Here is a 22674-nt window from a genome sequence, read left to right as displayed (position 1 = left end):
GATTGCTTGCATACAGCATGTTTCAAACCTGTTAATACAATTTTAATCTATCTATTTATATAAAGAAGAGTGTCTATGGCGGACGGCGTGGATTGATTTATATACAAATCTAAAGTTCTATTCCAAGATTGATGTAATTTTTCACACTTGACCTTCAACCCCTAAAAGCAAAATAAAATTAGGGCAATGCTGGGTACTTCAGCTACTGCATATAAAGGAGATAAGGCGCTCAATAAAACCATTTTGAAAGGTAACAAATTATTTCTTGCTAATAAACATATATGTGTTGATAATACAGAAAAAAAAACATTAAAACAGTAAATAAAATTTCTAGTTGTAATTTATTCAACACTAGGGAGCAATTCTCTTAATAGATAATTGAAATAAAGCACAATGATTTATGAAAATCAAGATCGAATTTATTATACAAAGTGTATTGTGTATGAGGTGAATTAAATCTCAAAAGAGAATTGCTTACTAAGGTTCACAATGAAAACATTATTATTTTATAGATATCCACAACTCAATATGAAAACTCTCAGTTTTCCAAAACCTAGTTTGACAATCATTGTTAACTCTATTTAAAGTGTAAAGCTTTATATTCCCCATTCTATACATCCCGGCTGTGCGTTTTGCTTGGCAGCCGGCCAAAATGTTGAATGTGGAGTTGACATGCGTCAAAAATCATGTATCAAAATGTACAGCTGGGATGAATAGTCGAGTTTCATTTCAAACTTTCCTCAAATTTGACACTGTCACAATACAATGCTTAGCGCCATTTTGTTTTATGATATTTAAATGGTCTGCAATAGACACTAATTTTTTTTTTTTCGAGAATACCGCAGAGGGTTCCAAATGCTCCTAACCATCTGGAGCCAGTGAGACTATTACATCCGAATCGAGGTATGATGAGAGGCTGAAAGTAGTGGGGAGGGTCTGTTCAGTTCTGGTCACCAAACACGGCTAGTCATTTCAATTCTGAATGGTAGTCTATCACTAGGGCGATACTGAGAGTATTGTAACAAATTGCGATCAGCTGACAAGCTTAACAACATGATCGTTCAAAAGTTGCAAAAAAAAGATATTTAAAAAAACATCCACCAATAACAAAAAATTCAATGTATAGAAAATATTTGATTACAATATTGAAGAAAAGTAGATTGAAGGTAACTGAAATTAACTAATCTACACTGAAATCAATAAACTTAAGAACAAGTTCTTTCACAGAATTTAAACAATTCATCAATTTTCAAAGACGATTTTCAAGTTCTGTTATTATTTCAGTTTTGTGAAACAACTGGTCAGTAATGATATAATAACAGAACTTGAAACATTCACAGAACTTTAAAATCAAATTGATATTTGTTAAAATATTTTGAAACAACTCATCCTAAGAGTATTTGTTCTAACACCTAAATAATGAAAAATTACAAAAGTGTTATCCTAGTAGCGCAACCACAATCGATTGATAATAATATAATATGTAACTATGCATATTATGTATGATCTGGTAGACATTTTGTTCTTTCTATCTTTTGTATTACTAAGTATTATAATTATTTGTGAATACCCTCACAAGAGTCATATAGAAATTTGATATTGTAAAAATTTTTTCTAGAAAAAAAAAACACCAAAATGGCAGTGCATTAATTCTTTTAATATACTTCATTTAAAAACAAAATTGTATATTAAAAAAAAAATAAAGATATCAGTAGATTAGAGGTGTTTGAAAGTAGGAATTATCAAGGACTTCGCATAACTAAGACTAGATAAATACTATTTCTAAATAAACTTATCTAATAACCAAAGCTTACAATTAAACCCACACCATACAACTTTGGACAGTCTACATTGTACTAAAGTAATTGAAAAAAATAAAAATAAAATGGTAATGAGAAAATTAACATTAATGAAATGATAAATAATTTATTTATGTTACTTGGCACAATAACAGCAATTGAAAATTGTTAAGCCATAATAATTTTTGAAACACAACAATAATGCAATTATGTACGACTTTTTAATGAAAATTATACAAATATATGTACATATGTAAGTGTAATACATACAAAACACGGGTAAACTGCTGATAGCTCCGTTGTAACCTCTTTTCCCTCTCTCCCTATAATCGAGGCGTGTAATAAACAGAAAGAGGTTACAAAGAAGCTTATAGCGTAGTCTTATTTTACTAAAATTACATAAAATATTCAATTATGTAATTTGTAAAGATTTTTTTTAATAGCTTGAGTTTTGAACATGAACATAGACAATAGAAACAAAGGGAAATATGTAAACGTGCCGACGTTCGCTGAGTTACGACCAAACTGCAAAGACCATCAAAAGTTATGCATTTGGTGTGTAAGTAGAAACAAAGGCAGCGCTTCTGTGCGTAGATGCGATTCGTAGTAGTATGGGTGAACGATATTAGCGACACTTTTGTGTGTGTGGTTTCATACATATAATGCTTCACGTCCCATCATCGTTGTTTCTTTTATCTATGTATATGAATAACAGATTTAAAATGACTGTTGTACACTCTAGGCGAGTCTTTTACCCAGAGGAGGAAGTTGGATTGCAATTCTTTTCGCACAGTTATTGCTTAGAATATAATAGGTTGAGAGGCGAGATTGGATGGATTAATCGGGAGATTGTAGAGCAGGCATAAGAATTATACACGAACATTGTTCTTAAGGTGGCGATAATTGCATTTTAGATGTATGTCACATGGATTTTATCGATTATAAATAATTATATCACAAATAAACGGTGATTTCGAAAATCTATTTACGGTGAAATTTCCTACAATACACAGTACGTAATGATTTATGAGGAATAAATTTATTCCCAACATGATGTTTTAGCTTAATATTTAGTAGGATAGAAGATCACGCACAGACACACACCCAGAAAGGGCAGGCAGACAGGAAAGTGCTAGACATTTATAGTCATTATTCGCAATACCTGCTACTTCCACATTCATACATCTTTGAAAGAATGCTTGAAAACAGTGTCGTTTGGTCATAATTCTTTATTTAACCTCTCGGACAAAGACTATTATTTACTTTGTGTTCCTTTGCGATCTGTCAAAACGTGAAAATTTTTGTGATATTTACGAGTTTTGTTAAAAACTTCATAACTCACGTTTTGGGAAACGTAGCCTCATTCTAAAAGATGTTTTGGAAAGATTATGAAATTCACTATCGTATTGTATTATTATACGTAAATATTTGCGTTTCTAAATATACATTTTCTGAAAACGTCAAAAATATGTAAAAATCGCTGACCATTATTTCAAAGCTGTGAAAAATGTACTTTTTTCTGAGTATCATAAAGAAATAACACTTTATATATTGAAGAAATATAATTAAAAACTATTGGTCACCTCAAAATATTAACCGTTCAAACTAAAATATTTTTAATAAATTATTTAGAAACGCAATAAATTATGAACGAACAAGATGACAGATCCAATCGACATTATCTAAGCCGATTGACGTTTTCATAAAATGTATATTTAGAAACGCAAATATTTACGTATAACAACACAAAGCGATAGTGGATTTCATAATCTTTCCAAAACATTTTTTAGAATGAGGCTACGTTTCCCAAAACGTGAGTTATGAAGCTTTTAGCAAAACTCGTAAATAACACAAAAATTATCACGTTTTGACAGTTCTCAAAGGAACACATAGTAAATAAAAGTCTTTGTCTGAGAGGTTAACAACAACAAAAAAGTTTTCTTTCAAGTATTTTATTTTATATAAGCTTATTATTGCAAAGTGGAAAGAAAACATTCCACAACTCATTCATACAGTTTTAACAATTTTTACAGTAAGTTTCAAGTCAAGACTGACAAGTTGAAGGTTATTAGACAAACAAAGTTACTATGTTCGTAACCTGGGGTATAATGCATTTATTCATAGAATCAAGAAGAACACTAGAAATATAGATTTGAATGGAAACCAATGTCGCCACTGACTTAGTACCTGACATTGTATATCGCTATCCCATTTGTTCTAAACGAAAATTTCATAATGACGATTGAAAGTTCTGTATGTATTTGAAATTTAAACAAAGAATAGTCTCACTTTTGGATCACGAAATATGCACTCATTGTATTTCTTGTGTTCTTCTTTATTCTTGGTAGAGTAATATTTTAACACTAACAAAATGATGAAAGAGACGCACACTTGGGTTGTGTTATCACATTTAAGGCAATGCACTACGTAGTAATGCAAAATCGCATGTTTTTGGTTTGAAAATTTGGTCACCTAGAAATGTTTCAGATGCTTTAATTAAATACTGCGAGTAGAATACATCCTGGCCTTTGAAATAATCGAGTATTTTTTATAAGCCCAGAAAAAAATAATGTAAAGGCCTATGAAAACTGTTTAAAGTTCAAAATCTCCTACTTACGAACCCATTTTTGGTTATGATTTTATAATATAATGTGGCAAATTAAGTTATTTATAAAAAGATCGAAAAACATTTAAATATTTGTGCATGAACATCCACAAAATAAAATAAAAGGCACTTTTTGGCAATGTTTTTTTCTTGCATAAATCAAAAAAGATGGATGGTGTTAAGCGGGAATTTAAGCCTTATCGCCATCTACGTAAGGTGTGTTATTGATAGCGACTCGATTCAAAATATTACATGACGTAGTGCATCGCCTTAATGACCATTAAATGATTGACGATTGGTGCCACTTTGAGCTTTTGACATTCTGGGTTCTGGGCCCATTTCAGCTTTAGATTAAGAATCATCGTTGAATGGGGAACTTTTAAATGTAAAAATATCAAAATGGAGCTGATTGTCTGACACACCAAACCTTACCAGTAAGGGAATAGATTATTGTTAAATTCACAAATAATGTGTGTCTTGACTGAAAGTGACTCACTTTGGGCGATGTTGCAGTTGCGATGTTGTAAGACTTATTGCATCTTGTATTTGCCGGCACCCTCCACTGAGAGCTTGCAGACTTGGGTGTAGATGTTGGGGAAGTATACGATGGACAGATAGACTATTTCAATATATGCGATGATGCCCACTGTGAGGATGAGATCGAAAATCGCCGGCTTTACGCTGAAACAAACGGGGTTAATTAGTGCGATATTTGAGATATTAGTTTCCGTCATTATGTTTCCATAGCAAATTTTGTACATGATGTTAGTATAAAGCAAAATATAAGTATAAATTCAAAGTTTTAATTTCTAAGGACGGATAGTTACAAAAAATTTTAACAATTCATCAAATTTGAAAGTTAATTTTCAAGTTCTGTTATTATATCATTATGGGCAAGTTGCTTCATAAAACGAAATGATTTTGCTTCATAAAACAGAACTTGACAATTAACTTTGAAAGTTGATGAATTGTTCAAATTCTGTGAACAATCCATACTAAGGACGGGTAGTTTCACAGAATTTGAACAATTCATAAAATTTCAAAGTTAATTTTCAAGTTCTGTGAAGGTTCTATCCAAGTTCAGTTACTATTTCAGTTTTGTGAAGCAACTGGTCAATAATGATATACATAATAATAGAACATGAATAGAACCTTCACATAACTTGAAAATCAACTTTGAAATTTGATGAATTATTCAAATTCTGTGGAAACAACACATCCTAAGGACGGGTTGTTTCGGAGAATTTGAACAATTCATCAAATTTCAACGTTCATTTTCAAATTCTGTGAAAGATTTTTTCAAGTTCTGTTTTTATTTCAGTTTTGTCAAGCAACTAGCCTACAATGATATAATAACAGAACTTGAATAGGACTTTCACAGAACCCGAAAATGAACGTTGAAATTTTTTTAAATATTTTATATTTTGTTTCATGTTGTCTATAAATCGTCTTCATAATGTTTGCAAGTTGATTATTACTTTGTCACTGAGCCACTTTTCTACTTTAGTTTCAAATATATTCATTTCTATTAATTTTTTTGTTTGTTTTGGTGTAGCATTACATATATAGTTTCATAGCATGAAATTTAATATTTCTCTGTCCAAAAGATGTATTCAAATTGGGAGTAACCAGTATATTTATTGTTATTAAGTTTAATTTGTAGAACTCCATTTTATTTTTTTATATTATTATATTATAAACATTACACTAATTGGGGAAACTTTGCTGGGGTAATAACCATTAATAATTTCTAATATCTTACTCAAAAATCAATTAAGAAATCAGTAATTGAAATTAAAATACCTACTTAGAAATAATATAAATGTATCGTCTGTAAGTGGGCTACCCACAGTTTGATAATGCCTTCAGAGGGCGAAACAGCTGTCACGCGTAATAATAATTACACAGCAGAACTTGTTTAAAAATAAACTGTTTTTATAAACCCAATAACAATATTATTGAATATATAAAAAATAAAAAAAGTAACCAGTATGTTTTGGCTTATTGCCCTGGTGTTTATGTTAGGCAGTGGAGTATTCAGATTTTTTTTTAATAATGTTTTTGTACATTGTAGACTTGAAAGTTTTCAAATATTTCTTGTGTTGGAGTTCTAAATGGAACTGTTAGAATTGCCTTTAGTACTCCTTTTTAAGTTATGTTGAGCCGCTCTATGTGAGTGCAAAAGACAGACCGCAACCAGTTATTCCATACTCTATTTGAGCATAGATGGATCTGGTGACGGAGCACGTAAATCACACAATGTCATTTAATGTAATGAAATATTTTATGTATCAAAAAATATGTAAACATTAATTCTCTGACATTTTCACAATGTCATTTAATGTAATGAAATATTTTATGTATCAAAAAATATGTAAACATTAATTCAAGTATCAAATACGTCTGTCTCGACACAGGTTTATCCTAGTGAGACAGACTTCGAAAAAAAAAACCTGTAAAAAAACTTTATATTGATAATAAAAAATAAATAAAAATAAGTGAGGTAGATCTCCAGTCCTACAGCTTTGAATTAAGCATGAGGAGCTTGTCTCAAGGTCAGAATCAAAGAGATTTTAAGATCACAAGAGACTGGACATTGCCTCCTGCTGTCGATAAAAAAAACGATAAATGCTGGAAAACAATGCACATGTCGATAATAGATATATTATTATCGACTTATGAACATAATGCGGAACATTTTTGATGATTTTTCCATTTCAGGGGAATACAACTAGTTTCGTCGAAGCACCATTTTAAAGCAATAATTATATTCTTACTTGTAAACATTGAGCATGGCAGAGGTGGGGGTGTAGGTAGAAAACTCAGGGTCCCTTTTATCGGGTGTGTAGCTGGAGGTGACCACCTCGGGCAGCAGCCTCGACAGCGCATCGGACAGGGCGGCCACCACGGGGCTGCCGGGCTGCGACACAAACTGCGTGGCGCGCGGCTGCGAGGTCAGGAAGGCCATCCATGACTCCAGTGACGCACTGTCCACTTTCTGCAAACAGAAATAAACGGAATGAGTCTAATTAATGAGAACTGAGTGACTAATCATCACACCACAGGAACAAAGGATGGACCGCTGCATAACTCTGTCAAGCCACATAATATTATTCTTCTTCTGTTATTTTGATTCTTTACATGACCCGACTCAAGCATTAGATGCGTTGGCCATGCCTTGTTTTCCTCGGGCGTTTCTAACTTTTATATATTCCCCTGTCCGTTCATCCATTATTTTAAAACCATCTAATAATCTTGTTCACTAAGCTTACATTCTTTCCGGATCTCCACATATTATGTACAGGGTGCGGCAGAGAGGACGGACGGTTTTAAAAAAATCATAAAATAGTTAATTTTTACTCAAAAACAAATTTATTGATAGAATCAGGTTCGCGAGAAAATAGCATTTGAGACAGTCAAGTGTGGAAAATCACATCAGGCATGTGGTGGCCGAAATCGTTGATGCAGTGCTGGAGGCGTTCTTGGAAGTTAGCGTAGACTCTCTCCAACATCGCTCTCTCAACTTGGGCGACTTCCACGCGAATTGCGTCCTTCAATTCGTCCAGAGTTCGGGGCTTGTTCTCGTATACTCTAGCCTTGAGGTGTCCCCATGTCCCCATTTTCAGGAGTTCGAACTGTTCGCGGAGCTCCTCTTGGTCTTCTGTTGATCAGTTCACCACGCCTGCGAAGTGATTCAACCCAACGAAGGATGGTGTTTCGAGAGGGAACAGCTATATTCCGATGAATGTTGAAGTGGCGACGAAACTCACGCTGTACGACGGTGACTGACTCATTATTTCGGACGAAACAATCATAGGCGAAAACGCGGTGCTCCACCGTCCACGGCTCCATGACGACAACTGGTAAAACAATGCTAGGAACTAACGAGTCAAGCGGCACCCCCCCACCTCTCTCGTAGACGGAGGGGGAGAGTACTACCCATCTCAAAAACGTCCATCCTCTCTGCTGCACCCTGTATTACTCAGATATCTCTTCTACAGAATTTATATAACATTTGGTCTGCTCTCATCCTTCCTCCGCCAGTTCCATGTCCCGCTGCCATGTATCGGGGCTGGGGATCATCAGGACCATCTCTCCATCGTTAACTGTTAGCCTAACTATACACGCTCGATAAAAATAATTAACTGAGCATAGCGAAGTCCTGTTTCAACTCGACCACTTTGCATTTTGGCTGTCTGTAAATTTGTTTGTGTGTTCCGAGTCCAGTAAATTCTGTCAAGATGGTAGCCGTTTTTGATAGTACCCTGATTCTGCCAGAGGACGCTCATTCGTTCTGGCGCACGAGCTGTCAATTCGGAATAATTAACTAGTTTACTAATTATAAAAACGTAGTTACCAGTGATTCAGTGAAGATGGCGCTGTAGTCTGACACGGACACATTGTACAGGTAGCCGGCGAGCGCCTCGGCAATGATCTGCGTGTTGGTGGTCAGCGTTTTGACGTCGGAGTTGTCGTAAGTATCCAGAAGGGAGCTGCGCAGGTTGGATTTGTGGCTCTGAAATCAATATGACAATTAGCATCAGTATGAATGAAATATTACCCCAAGAGCATGCAGACATATCGACAAAGCAGAATCAACAACACAAACTAAGCTACTGACTTTAGTTTAACAATATCGCTAACACGCCTGGCACTGCTAATTGTATTGATATCATTTGATACATTTGAGGAGCTCAGTGCAAGACTGACCTAACCCCTTGTGAGGTGTTATTGAGATATGATCAAAATAAAATTCAACTGTTTTAAATAAAAAAATATATTTTACACATTTATTTAAAATCAAATTAGAAACTTACAATCTTATTATTTTTTGTTGTTTTTTATTGCAAATTTTTTACCTATGGCTTATTCAGATGATTATTTGTTGGGCATTTTGAAATGTCAAAGTTAAATGAGTTCATTTAGCAAAACTGATTTTATGAATTATATTCGACTTTTACAGCAGCCAATAATTTTTATTGCCGTGCAAGAGTGGTAGCGAAAGTCAACGAATCACTGATAATGTTGATCAAAATCTTTATCGTGTCAATTTTAAGGTAGTCTCGCTATAACATCCTGAGGTTCTCATAGCGACTTATTTACTTTTCAACACAAGTAAGCCGTAACTTGTGGAGAGATCTTTACTATAAATGGTAAGATTTACGTACCTTCAAAGCGCTCAGAGTGAAAGCGGGCAGTCTGCGAATGCTGAACCTCTCGTGCTCCCAGGCCAGGTTCTCGTCGGCCAGGTTGATCTTCTTGTGCACTCCGTCCACAGGCACAGCGCCCCGCAGCTGCGCGGCCTGCTTCAACTGCTTGTGGAATAGGTTGATGGGGCCCCCGTCCTTTGGGGGCTTGGACACGTGCATCACCATGGAGCTGCCCGAAGACAGTGAGTCGAGGCAGAGGACAAACGCTGCATCCTGGTGAGCATCACAAATATATTAAAGGCAGTGGTCCTCACGAAAATGAGTGGTGCGCTAAAAATCTTGTCAGGCTGTCCCTTTCGCCAGGCTAGCAATTTTGAAGCTTAACTGTGGGAATTATCTTAAAGCGAACTGTGAATGAAAGTAGTGCCATCTCTATTCGGTGCGGCTTTGGGTATTTCTGCCTCACAAGAGTTCCGATGAAGAGCGCTGCTCACGTTTCAGAGAAATTTAAATACAGCATACAATTTATGTTCCCAGGCAAAGTTTCTCGGGGAGCAAAATAGATTCAGCTCTCAACACGTGATTTATGACACATGCTACAAACTTCGAGCCGGTTTAATTTAATGTAACACTTTTATAGTGTTACTTTTATTACTTTTAATAGCTTTGATTTTTGTAAGTATTATAGACAGTATTGTAGACAGACTGAAAATTATGGAGTACATTGCTCCCTCACTCCGTAGGGCTAGCTGCCACTGATTAAAGGGAAGCGCCCCACAGCTGGACGGCCTGCTTCAGCCGATTAAGGAACAGGTTGATACGATTTGAATGAATCAATTGAAGACTCACCTGAATCAGCGAACCATCCACGGAGTCCACCTGATCCTCAATCCACTTCTTGGTGGCGTAGTAGTTCATGCGGGCGGCGCCGGTCAGCAAGAAGACCAGATTGACGGGCCCGCGCGTGCTTGCCGAGGAGTACAGCTGCGAGAAGACCCTGGCCAGCTCCAGCAGGGCTGCCACTCCGGATGCGTTGGAGTCAGAGCCCGTCGCCAACTCCTGCATAACCATACACACATTAAGATTGCAATGATGACAACACACAACAAAAAGTACCTTTTTTTTTCCACATACATAAGCAATATTAATACTTTTTAAGATCATAAAAAATGCTTCTGGCATACTGAAATATTTTTTAAGTAGGAAGTAATGTATCTTAAAATTATTCTAGCTTTTCGTTTCGTGACTGGTAAAGATATTTATTTTATGTGAGAAAAAGTGCCACGAAAATTTCTCATTAATCTTTTGCACGCGGCCGTATCAACTGTTGTTACGGCAAAAAGTCTATACTCACACGCGGCCGTATCAACAGTTGATACGGAAACTTTGACGGCCGATATTCCAGCGCTCTTTCGTCATAAATGTATTTCTTGCTCGCTTGGACATTCGTAGAACTATCACGATGCTGACATCTACAAGTATTTCTCAAAAATAAAATTGTATTTCATAAAAAAAGATCCATAATCAAGTGCGCCTCTTCGCGCCTTTGAGTGCTTTAGTTCACAATTTTGTCAACGGATGGTGTTAGTACTAGTATGTTATCTGCGCTTGCGCGCGCCGAGTTGATTTGTGGAATCTGCGCCGATAACATTCTGTGTTCTGCTGTAATATTGAATTATTACGAAAAATTCAAATTAATTTGTTCACTTCAGAAATCATTTTTTTTTTGATTTCTTGTGTTTCGTCTAGCAAATTCAATTTTACTGTATCCACGAGTGACCATATTGTGCCGATTGCGCGTATTTTTTAACATTTTACTGTGTTACATAACTGAGTTATTGACTTTACTATATACTTTATTAATTTAAATATATTTTGTTATATACATGTATTAGTTATATATTACTAAAGTGCGTGTTATTTTCGTGTTTTATATACTATTTCAAAATTTATTAGGAAACGTTCACAAGTTTTTAGTTTTTTTAATTCATTTGATTTTTCGGATAAAAAATGGCCCATAGTTTGGAAGATGATGAAATTGAAAATATATTGAACGTTTTGGATTCTGATTATGAAATGTCCGAAGATGAATTTGAACCTTCGGAACTTTCAGATACAGAAACTCAAGCGAATGAGTCTGTAAGTGAAGAAGTGCTACACTCCTGGGTGTCTGGACCTCATATTCCAATAGTACACGAATTTGATGATTTTCAATCCGGCGTTTCTGTACAATTTAACGAAAATTCAACAGAAAGTGATTTTTTTGAACATTTTTTAAATCGCTCGATTATGAATGAAATTGTTCGAGAAACAAACGACTACCATACTTTTCTTCTCATTTCAAAGGAATTTGGTGCGAAGTCACGAATTCATAAGTGGAAGGACACAAGTATTGAAGAAATGTATCTATTTTTTGCAATAACCATGCTTATGACAAGAAACGAACACTTGACTATTGAAGAGTATTGGAGTACAAATATATTTCTAAGTTCCCCTATTTTTGGCCAGATCATGAGTAGAGACCGATATCAATTGTTGTTGCAAAATTTACATTTCTGTGACTCAAATTCGCTTCCTATAGATCGTCTTTATAAAATAAGGTTAATTTTAAATCACACCCGAACACTATTTAAGGAGTCTGTGATACCTTATGAAGACCTATGTATAGATGAAAGTATCATTGTTTTCAAGGGTAGGCTAATTTTTAAGCAATATATTCCATCAAAACGACATCGCTTTGGAATCAAAATGTTTGTTTTGTGTGATGTGAAAACTGGATACATTCTAGATTTCATAATTTACTGCGGAGAAGGCACGGAAATTACAGATGAACAAAACTTGGGAATAACCGGCGCTGTTGTTACTACACTCCTAACTGATTATTTTGGCAAAGGGCACAATTTATGGTGTGACAATTGGTACTCAAGTCCAAATTTATTCAATTTTTTGCATTTGAAAAAAACAAATGCCTGTGGGACGGTAAAAAAGAACCGGAAGGAAATGCCAAAATTTATTAAACTGAAAAAAGGCGAATTTGAGTCAAAAAGCCGCGGTCCCCTTTTAGCATTAAAATGGTGTGATAAAAGGGATGTACACATGCTAACTACCTTGCACGATAACTCATTTAAGGAAACCAGTAAAATAAATCATCAAACTAAACAACCCATTCGCAAGCCCGCCTGTGTCATTGATTACAATAAATCTATGGGAGCTGTTGACAAAAGCGACATGATGCTGAGCAGTTTATCCTGTATGAGGAAGACCATAAAATGGTATAAAAAAGTATTTTTTCACATACTTGACCTATATTTATTGAATTCATTTATTTTGTACACCCAAGTGACAGGTATAAAAAAATCTCTAGCAGATTTTCAATTGGCGGTTATTATGCAACTAGTTGAGAAATATAAACCAGAGATTTCTCAAATACCAGAGCCTAATACATCAGCCCACCTCAACCCGTTTCGGGTTTTGCCTAAATATGCCGCTAAGCATATGGCCGAATTGATTCCATCAACTGGCAAAATAAAAAAACCGCGTAGACGATGTCGTGTATGCCGATTGAAAAATAAAAAAATGCAGTTAACGAGATACGTATGTAAAGAATGTGGTGTGTCTTTATGTATCGAACCCTGTTTTAAAGTTTACCATAGTTCCAAAAAAATGTGACAGACAGAGATTCCTCTAAAGTGCTTAAAAAACAATATTTATTAAGTGATATAAAATTTATGTGTTATTTTTAAGTGTTGAGTTTAGAAAAGAGTTTGAGAAAAAGTTTTCAGAACTAAAAATGATAAGTGATCATGGTGTCCCACTTATGTCTATCACCTAAGTACACACACGGCGAGTGAATGGCGGGACCACATTCAAAAGATACGGTACGTCTTTGTATGAAATTTTATGTTTTTGTTTTTATAAACATCTAAGAGTGTTGACACACGAGGATTTGTTTTCATATTGTGGAGAATAATCTGTTCTGTCTATATAGTCCAATAAATAATGCCAGAATGCTATAATTTGACATTTAATTGCGTGCATAGGTATTTGAAAATGTGTACCGCGTACGGGTATAGATAAAACGGAGCAAATTAACGCGTTCAAAAGGTTAAATGTCATAATTCTGATTTTCAAGAGTCATAGTACTGTATTTATTTAGAGAAAAACTTTGTATGACTTATTTTTATTCTGAAGAATGCTTATTTAGCTGGAAAATATCGACCCCTCCTATGTAAACTACAGTAACCTACAAAATGGCAATTTTGAGTTTTTAATGTATCTAGTTTGGATGCTGTACAAATTTTATGTGGGAATCAACAGAAAAAATTATAAAAGTAAGGAGCTTTTTTTACACTGTCATTTATCGTAACTCTTTGTGCCATATGCAATAATCAGGATTTTGAAGATTTACATAGGGGGGATGATTTAATAAAACCTAAGAATATTTTCATATTTCTTCAATGGTTCCATGATAACTCAACACAGTGACAATTCAACACACTTTTAAAAAGCGATATAAAGTAATTAGAAACGAAAAAAAAAAAATTTAAATCTAACCTAACCTACTTAACCCAGTTAATAAAGTTTTTGTTTCATCACTTTCCATGACTTTATATAACTTTTTAAAAGTGTGACGAATTATCATTTTGATGATTTATCCGGTCACCTTCTTCAATATATAGGGTGTCCGTGGGTAAAAGGCGCTTTTTTTTTAAATTCCATTATTTTTTCTTTTTAATTTTTTTTAATTCTAATCTTCTTAATTTTTTTTCCGTAGCTTACATTGCTAACGCTGGCTAAACCTTACGAGATACATCAAAATAATGTACTACGGAATTGTATATCTTACAAAGGCCTACAGAAAATTCCACCATGATATATGTCTATATCCTAAGGATATAGACAAAACCGGGTACAAGTCAGCAAGTATTTTATAAATATATAAACACATTATCTGGTAAGAAGGAAAAATTTACAAAAACATAATTGTTTCAAAAATCAAGTTATTTCCAAAATAGTGTCAGCCGGGTATTTCGGCATTTTACCTTGGCAGATTAGGGTAGTATTAGGACTTGAAAGCCTGGAATTCCAAGGGTTAATAATAAAGAAAAAGGTTCTAGTTACCGGGGCAGCAGCGGAAGAGTCGTAGTGGGCCACAATGGCAATGGTGGGCACCTTGTTGCTGTCTTTGGTGGCCTTCCCTGCGTGCTCCTGGCCCATCAGCTGGCCGTGGAGAGTGACCACCTTGGACTCTTGCTTGGTGTTGGCCGCACTTGAAATAACTAAAAAAAAAAACACTCTAATTCATAAATTTCTAAAAAATAAAAATCCAGTTTTTGACCTGCCTAAATGGTAGGCCATTCCACGAATGTGGACCCAGCATGTTGAACACTCTGTCTGTTTATTCTTGTTGAAAGACAAACACACACAAGTTTTGAGGTATCAAAATTTGAATGTTGGAGATAAACTCTTGTTTGAATGCTTTTAATTTTTTCCTATTGTAAGAGGTAGATAAAACTTTTAAATGAAAAAAACTTTTATACACACACGCACACAAATCTGATTTTATCTTCATTCTCTCAGGAGATTGGTGCAGTAAAGATTCTTTTTTCAAATGTGAAATTGTCATGTTAATTCAGACATTCTTATTTGCATTTTTTCAATATTATGGTACCTACTGCCAAAAAAAGTTTGAAAAAAGAATTGTCATTCAAATAGTGCACCGCCATCTTTTTAATACAATGTTTCTTTGGGCAAATTGTATAATTCCTTATATGGTTTGTAATTAAGTAGGTGGGAATTTAAGTACCTACCTACAGATTGTATGATTTGAGAGAAACATATAACCAGATACTGGGTAGAAACCGGATAAACGAAATTGTATGTATTTGAAATAAAACCGTGTACTGCATACCTATTTGGTAGCCATTAGCCGAGGCCAGATTGAACATGGCATCGGCGGCGCTCCCCGACTTGTCGTCCTTGGTGAAGCTGGCGGCCAGATCTTCCACGATGCCGTTCATCTCGCGCGACCACGGCGCAAAGTACACGGGCACGGAGATGTCCTGCGCAGCCATGGCGTTCTCCAGCAGCAGCATATGCTAAATTACAAACAAACATAATTTATTTCTGTTACGTACGTATTCTATTACGTACACATCAACATTTCCATTGATTTATGCGGGCAGTAAAGATGCTGTATTTAGACAAATTCAATACTAACCTTATCCAGTAGGTTCATAGGCTAATAAAAATTAGAAAAAAAAATAGCCTAAGAACCAGTGACGGTCGGCGACTTTTTGTAGAAGGGATGTTGGACATCAAATGTTTATACTCGTACTTATTATTATTTGATATCAAATATGCACATCTAGACGCTAGCCCACGAACAAGATACAATTAGGTACCGTCTAAAATTATCTCCATAACTCAATATTTCCACTATCCAGAATAAGTTTTTTTTCCGCAAATGGCCGAGACACAAAACTTTTTCGCATATGATTCAATTATACAACCACACAATTCACTATTATCATTTGGTAATTTTCACGGCAGCTCGATCGTTTATCTCTGAAAGCTCTGTCCTAAGTAAATGAGATGTAAAGAAAGATACTTTAAAGCTCTTTTCGCAGGACATTACTTTGTCAGATACAACCTTGTTGTGAGGGAACATTTTGACTTTCAAACAATTTTTATTTTTAAAATAATATTTTTGGCTAGTGAATGGGGTAGGATCCAAATGAAAATTATATCGACTATGGTAATATATATACGAATCACTTTCATAAAATGTGTCTAAATATTGGCAGATCTATGGTTAAATAGAGGACCAACTTGTTTCATACAAAAAGCACGGAGTTATCAATCTAGTGAGTGGTTTATTTACGAGTGTGTCTACTGACAATGGAAAATTGTGCTGATAAGGAACTCCTTTATCAATAATGACCATCTAACTTAAATACCAGTATTTTTATTGTACATAGTTAGTTTTAATAGTTAAAACAATTTTCAAAGCTTTAATTTTTCGGGTCTCCCAAAACTTGCACCAAATCTATGGACGTGACGTGTGACATCACCAGTCTCAAAAAGCGTACTTTTTTCTTTCAATCAGCGCTGTATTTTGCATGGGAGTCAAGACATTTTTTATTCTTAAGATTACGTTGAAAGAACACTAGGCAAAATGTTAGCATCTCGTCACTAATATTAATATATTGAACCAAAGTGCAAAAATACATCCATGACCGCACATGATAAACAATTTACCTGTGTTTAAAAAACCTGCATTCTACAAAAGACAATTTATAAATTCTACGTATAATAAAACTAATATATTCAGAATCAGCGTTTATTGATCTCTATGAATATTTGCCATAATATTTTTCATTGGAGTTTCTTATTCAACAAAGCGTCTACCGAAAATGGAAAATTGTGGTAATTCAAATTTTCAATAAATTGGAATTTAACCTCTTGTTCACCAGCGTATCCTTAATCTGTGGAACACCAAACCCTTTTTGAGAGAAAATGAACTCAAACAAAAATGAACTCTAAAGTGTTTCAAGTACAAGCGATTCTGTTAAAAAAATTTATGCACTTTCTCATGGCATACAGGTTTAAATCGCATATCGAAAAATTCCAAATAGGGCGAAATTTCAATGCCAGCAGCGCATGAAGAGTTTGTCGGCGGGAAAAAATTCTTGTCACTGGTGCACGAACAGTTTTCCAGAGGTTAAGGATACTATGTATTGACTCCTCAGGCTAATTTGTTAACCTAACCTAACCTCTTGTTCGCCAGCGAATCCTTAAGGATACTATGTATTAACTCCTCAGGCTAATTTGTTAACCTAACCTAACCTCTTTTCGCTAGCGTATCCTTAAGGATGCTATGTATTAACTCCTCAGGCTAATGTGTCAACACATTGTTTGCGGGAGACGCTTAAAAGCGTCTTTTGCGTACTGTTGGTAGAGAGCGGGAGACGCTTAAAAGCATTTTTCGTATTTGTACACTATTGGTAAAGCGCGGGAGACGCCAAAATGCGTTGTAGGTACACTTAGAGTAACAATATATTACGAGTAACGTATGATGTTGGTTACTCTGTGAAGTAAAAATTATGCGTCAGCTCTCGTGACACGTGCACTAGGTACCTGACAATTCGTGGAATTGGGTCGGGTAGCCGGCCGACTGTGGTCATAAAACATGCACTTGAAATAAAATAACTGTAAGATAAATGTTTCGTTTTTTTAAAATCTTTATATTTCTTCAGTGTTAAAGTGATATTGTTTCGTTCAAGACGTTCTCTATTTTCTTTTCTGTCTACATTCCGCTTTAAAAATTTCGTACAAAGTATTTGTGTGCTGTGCTCGAAAATTTATTTGTTACATAATAAAGGGATATTTTTTCATAAAAAATACCCTATAAAATGAACTACGGTAATGATAATCGATTACAATAAATATATGAAAGGCATTGACCTAGCAGACCAATATCTTTCGTATTATTCTATTTTACGAAAAACCACCAAATGGACAAAAAGGCTAGCGATGTATATAATAAATTGTGCATTATTCAACTCATTTGTTGTGTACAACTCCGTAAAAGAAAGGAAAATAAAATATAAACAATTTTTTAAGGAAATCGCAGAGCACTGGGTGGCTGATCAGATTTCGTCAGATAATAGTCAAGACCCGGAACCAACACCATCAACATCTGGTATCCGAAAAAAATCTTCAAAATCTGATCCTCCAGGAAGACTATCGATGGATATGCGAAAACATATATTGGAAAAGATTGAAGGCCCTGGTAAAAATAAGAATCTGCGAAAGGGATGTTGTGTGTGCGCGGTACACAAAATACTTAGCGAAACCCGGTACGTGTGTAAATTCTATGATGTACCTTTACATGAAGGGAATTGTTTCCAACGATTTCATACTTTCAAACAATATTAGTGTTTAGTGGTGTGTATTTAAAAAAATATATATACTATGTTGAATGTGCATAAAATGACTAAATAGACAATACGACAAAAGTGCAGTTTTTTCAATTTTTTTTTAATTTAAACTTATATATCGTAATTGTTTCTTCAAAAATATAAAAATTTGTGACCAGATCATAATAAAAAAATTCGAATAAGGTAAAATACTGAAAATTTTATTTAAATTTGATCAATAGTTCAGAAGTTATAGCTATTTTACATGAAACGGAATTTTGCGCGCGAACATGATAAAAATTGCCCGCTTTACGGCGTAGATTGATTAAAAAACCCCCCGCAAACATTGTGTTAACCTAACCTAACTTCTTGTTCGCCAGCATATCCTTAAGGATGCTATGTATTAACTTCTCAGGCTAATGTTTTAACCTAACCTAACTTCTTGTTCGCCAGCGTATCCTTAAGGAAGCTATTTATTAACTTCTCAGGCTAATTTGTTCGTTTGAACAACTCACATGCTCTCAGCTGGTAGGTACTTACCAACTAAGAAATGCATTATTAATATTTTGTCACACTGCGAAGAGACATCTGTGAACATTGATCACAGTACAAATTTTATTAGCAAATCCTATCATTTGCATAATCTGCATAAAATTGAGGACAAAATCGTAAATTTCCTAATACTCATGGATCGAGTCAAATGCAAAATAGTATGTGATAAAACTATTATTACCACATTATTGGAATTTATTTAAATTAGATTTACATATTCAATATAATTTCTTTTTACTTCAACTCCACACGGGAAGCCCTGAAGTAAATAATTTCCCTCAAGGGCTATGCCATCTATTGGGATGCTGTGTGGAGGGTCTTTTTGAGGAGAGGAAGGAGCGAACTTGATGAGACCCGAGTTGTAGAGGGAGGAAACACGGAGGCTGGGAAATCGTTGAAAATCGTCGAGCTGTTGAACACAAGAACGAGTCATAGAAACTACCCATTCTCATGTGACAACTGTCAACCGTTTACATATTTAGGTACGCGTTTGGCGTGTTCCTCAATTATGCACCGATGCCGAAGGGATCAATGATGCTAGTTTCTCGGAGCGTCTTACATTGTAGAATTACATTACATTGTACCGGTAGAACAAGGACAGCATACCTACCTGACACCTGTGCTCTAAAGATTACAATCCCTTTGTTAAGATAGGGGAATCTATCAAACGGATCACCGGAGTAAAAGGTTATTTTCAGGTATTTTGGGGCTCCAGACCAGAGGTGGCTGCCAAATTTAACAATGAGGTGCACAGGCTCAGCAGTTGTGTACTATTAAAGTATCTATGGGACTTACTTGTAGACTTAACTGCTATATTACATTACACGCCAGCAACGCTCAAAACCTTTCAGTGATTTAAAACAGAAGTTAGATGGCTTCATTTACTTTTGCGGTTTCTCTTCTCATTATTAGGTCAAGGAAATAAATACTATTAGTATTTATGTAGGAATTCCATCATTTTACAAATAAAGCGAGTGAATAAGTATGGCAAATTATTCAACAGATACACAAATATAATGTGACCACTAATGCTAAATACATTAATCTAAAAAAACGGGAAAATCGTACATTTTATAACCATCAAATCGGCGATCATTTGAACTCATGTCTAATATTCCGCGAGTTGTGCTAAAGTACCAATTAGAATTTTTGACATTAGAATGGGTCTGGTAAAGTGCTGGTTCTCGATTTGTTTCAGTTTTTTATCAGCTCTCAAGCATAACGGCCTTGTTTCGGCTAACAGTTTTGCATCGTTAGGAATTACAAACAGTCTTTTCAGCTACTGAAAGGATACTCGCGAAGAAGCACTGTCAAGTTAGGGGTAAGAGTCAGAAGGGCACCGATAAGGCAAGTAAAACATGTCTATGCCTGCTCCAGTTGTAAGTCGTTGAACTTTTAAAGATTGTTCTGTGGAACCCCGGGGGTTACGCGGAAAACATTTTGGGATTTGGTGAAAGGCACATGAAGAAACAATTAGATGGAAAATTAAATACGGCAGTCATTGAGAGATCTGCTGTAACCGCTCAAATTTCAAGCAGCGTTTATTAGAAACAAAAAGAGGTTAAAACGGGGTATTATTGATTTGCCGATTGCCAGTTTGCACACAAATAATAATAAAGCTTTTGGTAAATATTTCCCTAACCGCCGCACTTTTAATAGACAGATATTATGGACATTACACTTCGTTTTAACTTAATTACACCGCGGGATAAGTGGTAAAAGATGCATTACAATTCCATTTATATTCAAAGTTCAAAATTTACCTTATAAAAATCTCACTTTGCCGCCATTTTGTAGCTTTTTTTAGCAAAAGTTTTGTTTCAATCTAAATATGCATAAATTACTTAATTAACCCAAACTAAGAAACTATTATGTTAAATAGTTGTCCCTCGTAGTAATCGTTGAAACAAAGTGTAACTTACATTAAATGTGCTTAAAAGTGCAGCAGTTAATAATAATAATAATAATACTTGGATGACTTGTATAGCGCCGTTTTTGTGCAAAAACACCTCAAGGGCGCTGGAAAATAATTACCAAGCTTTTATTCCAGCACGACTGTGGGAGTGTGCAATGTGCACGACATGTGAAGAAAAAACAAAAATAATTGTACAGATTGCATTGGATTATCACCTTACAGCGTTCGTATCAATGAACATCTAAATAATTATTTATATCTCACCTCCCTCTCCAAGTCAGAGAGACTATTTAGATCACTTGGCAGAAGCAGTAGTAGGGCTCCCGCCTTCGATCGAATCTCCAAGAATTGGTCTACGGATAAATCCTGCAGCCTGGCCACTACGCAATGACGGGAAGTGCTCCATCCAGCTAATGATCGGGCCTCCAAGTTAACAGCCGCGCTCCTACACCCTAAAACACCAAACATCCTTATTAACGCAAATACTTGTTTACGATATGTTTAAACGATTTATAATGATCTGCTTAAGTAATTACCGTGAATAACTCCGTGCAAATCGTACTGCTGCATTCGATATACTGGAAATTCATGAGATGCGGCGACAGGGTTTACTGGGGAAATAATTATGAATATGGGCAGTGCTACGAGCAGGTAATACGGCAAATACCCGCGGAACAGTTCCGCAAAACTATCTGCCTCTTCTAACCACATTTTAATTTATAATATCACTTAATCTGAAAGAACTAAAAAAAACTCTTGACACACGACCGACCGACCGACATGGATCTTTTAAGCATGGAAAAGGCACATAATCACTGACATTGACAACTCGGAGGCGTAATCATAAACAAATTAAGTTTATTGCGCAAAATAGTATGACATATTTTCTTTGCGGTTTGTCTGTGGTAAATTAAAGTTCACATAATAAAGCTCCGTTCACATCCTCGTGGACTGTTCGATCCAGTTCGACCAATGAACATAAAATACCTAAGAGTGCTACAATAAAATGAATTACTGAACAGAATTGAATCTATCTAAATCTATCTGTACCGGAGTTTATTTACGGTACCGGAAATATTAGAAAGAAAAGTGATGTCGCCAATTTTGGCGACATCATGGCGACATCACTTTTTTTATGTACATAAAATGTTTGTAGCCTGATGAAGAAACAATTGATTTTGAAACATGTTTTAATCTTTTGCTTCATGGACCCCAAATACTTCTAAGAATTTGATTACACTTTCAAGAATTATTTTTATTTTCCTTCCTTCCGAAAAAAAGAGATTGTTATATACATCTATAAATTTCTTTCTTCAATATGTTCATACTGCTCATGTGATAAGTATCTTTTAGCTGCCTCAATATATTACAAAACTTACCGGGCCCTTTTTTTCATTTTCGGATAAATTCTCCCCACAAAATATATTTGTAATCTCCCATTTACTTCTTGAGGTCTCGATCACTGTATTCATCCGAAGAAATATCCCAGAGCGTTGGAACTCCACTTCTCTAATCAAATTCTCTGTATCAAAAGACCAGAGATGCGCTTTATTTCAAATAAATCCATTTCAAATGGAAATGCAAAATGGGTATTTTCCATTTTGCATTTTAAATGCTTTTCTGAAAACCATTTTGCATTTTAAATGCTTTTCTCAATGCATTTTCCATTTTAAATGCTTTTTTGCAACATTCTTCCTACTATCTCCACTCATCTTTTTTTCATCAGCCCCAA

General features: G+C 35.1%; 1 protein-coding gene across 2 annotated transcripts; it reads right to left on the bottom strand.

The window, feature by feature from the left end:
- Positions 1-24: 24 nt before the first annotated feature.
- On the bottom strand, positions 25-21729 carry LOC149418722 (BOS complex subunit NCLN). 2 transcript variants are annotated; one of them, XR_016303012.1, is made up of 10 exons: positions 21479-21729; positions 21207-21394; positions 15466-15652; positions 14676-14833; positions 10404-10613; positions 9573-9827; positions 8762-8920; positions 7182-7402; positions 3726-5085; positions 25-3037 (listed from the first exon to the last, which is right to left on the bottom strand). XR_016303012.1 is itself a non-coding variant. In XM_089638946.1 (9 exons), the coding sequence occupies exons 1-9, from the start codon at positions 21651-21653 to the stop codon at positions 4935-4937; spliced, it is 1704 nt and encodes a 567-aa protein (XP_089495072.1). In that variant the 5' UTR covers positions 21654-21729; the 3' UTR covers positions 25-4934. The 2 variants fall into 2 exon arrangements, 1 of the variants encoding a protein (XP_089495072.1); XM_089638946.1 differs by having other exon boundaries at positions 25-5085.
- Positions 21730-22674: the final 945 nt, after the last annotated feature.

This window comes from Hesperophylax consimilis, chromosome 13 (genome assembly GCF_061612785.1).
Source record: "Hesperophylax consimilis isolate HC1 chromosome 13, BYU_Hcon_1.0, whole genome shotgun sequence".
Lineage (NCBI taxonomy): Eukaryota > Metazoa > Arthropoda > Insecta > Trichoptera > Limnephilidae > Hesperophylax > Hesperophylax consimilis.
Note: the sequence above shows the minus strand (reverse complement) of the source record. Positions and strands in the feature narration are given on the sequence as shown.

Bases quoted from the DNA above. Each gene is read 5' to 3' on its own strand.
- LOC149418722 (XM_089638946.1), bottom strand. From the start codon at position 21,653: ATGTGGTTAGAAGAGGCAGATAGTTTTGCGGAACTGTTCCGCGGGTAT. The intron at 10,614-14,675 runs GTAACTAGAACC...ATGGTTATGCAG, and splicing joins ACTCTTCCGCTGCTGCCCCG to GAGTTGGCGACGGGCTCTGA. The intron at 5,086-7,181 runs GTAAGAATATAA...CGTTTGTTTCAG, and splicing joins GCCATGCTCAATGTTTACAA to CGTAAAGCCGGCGATTTTCG.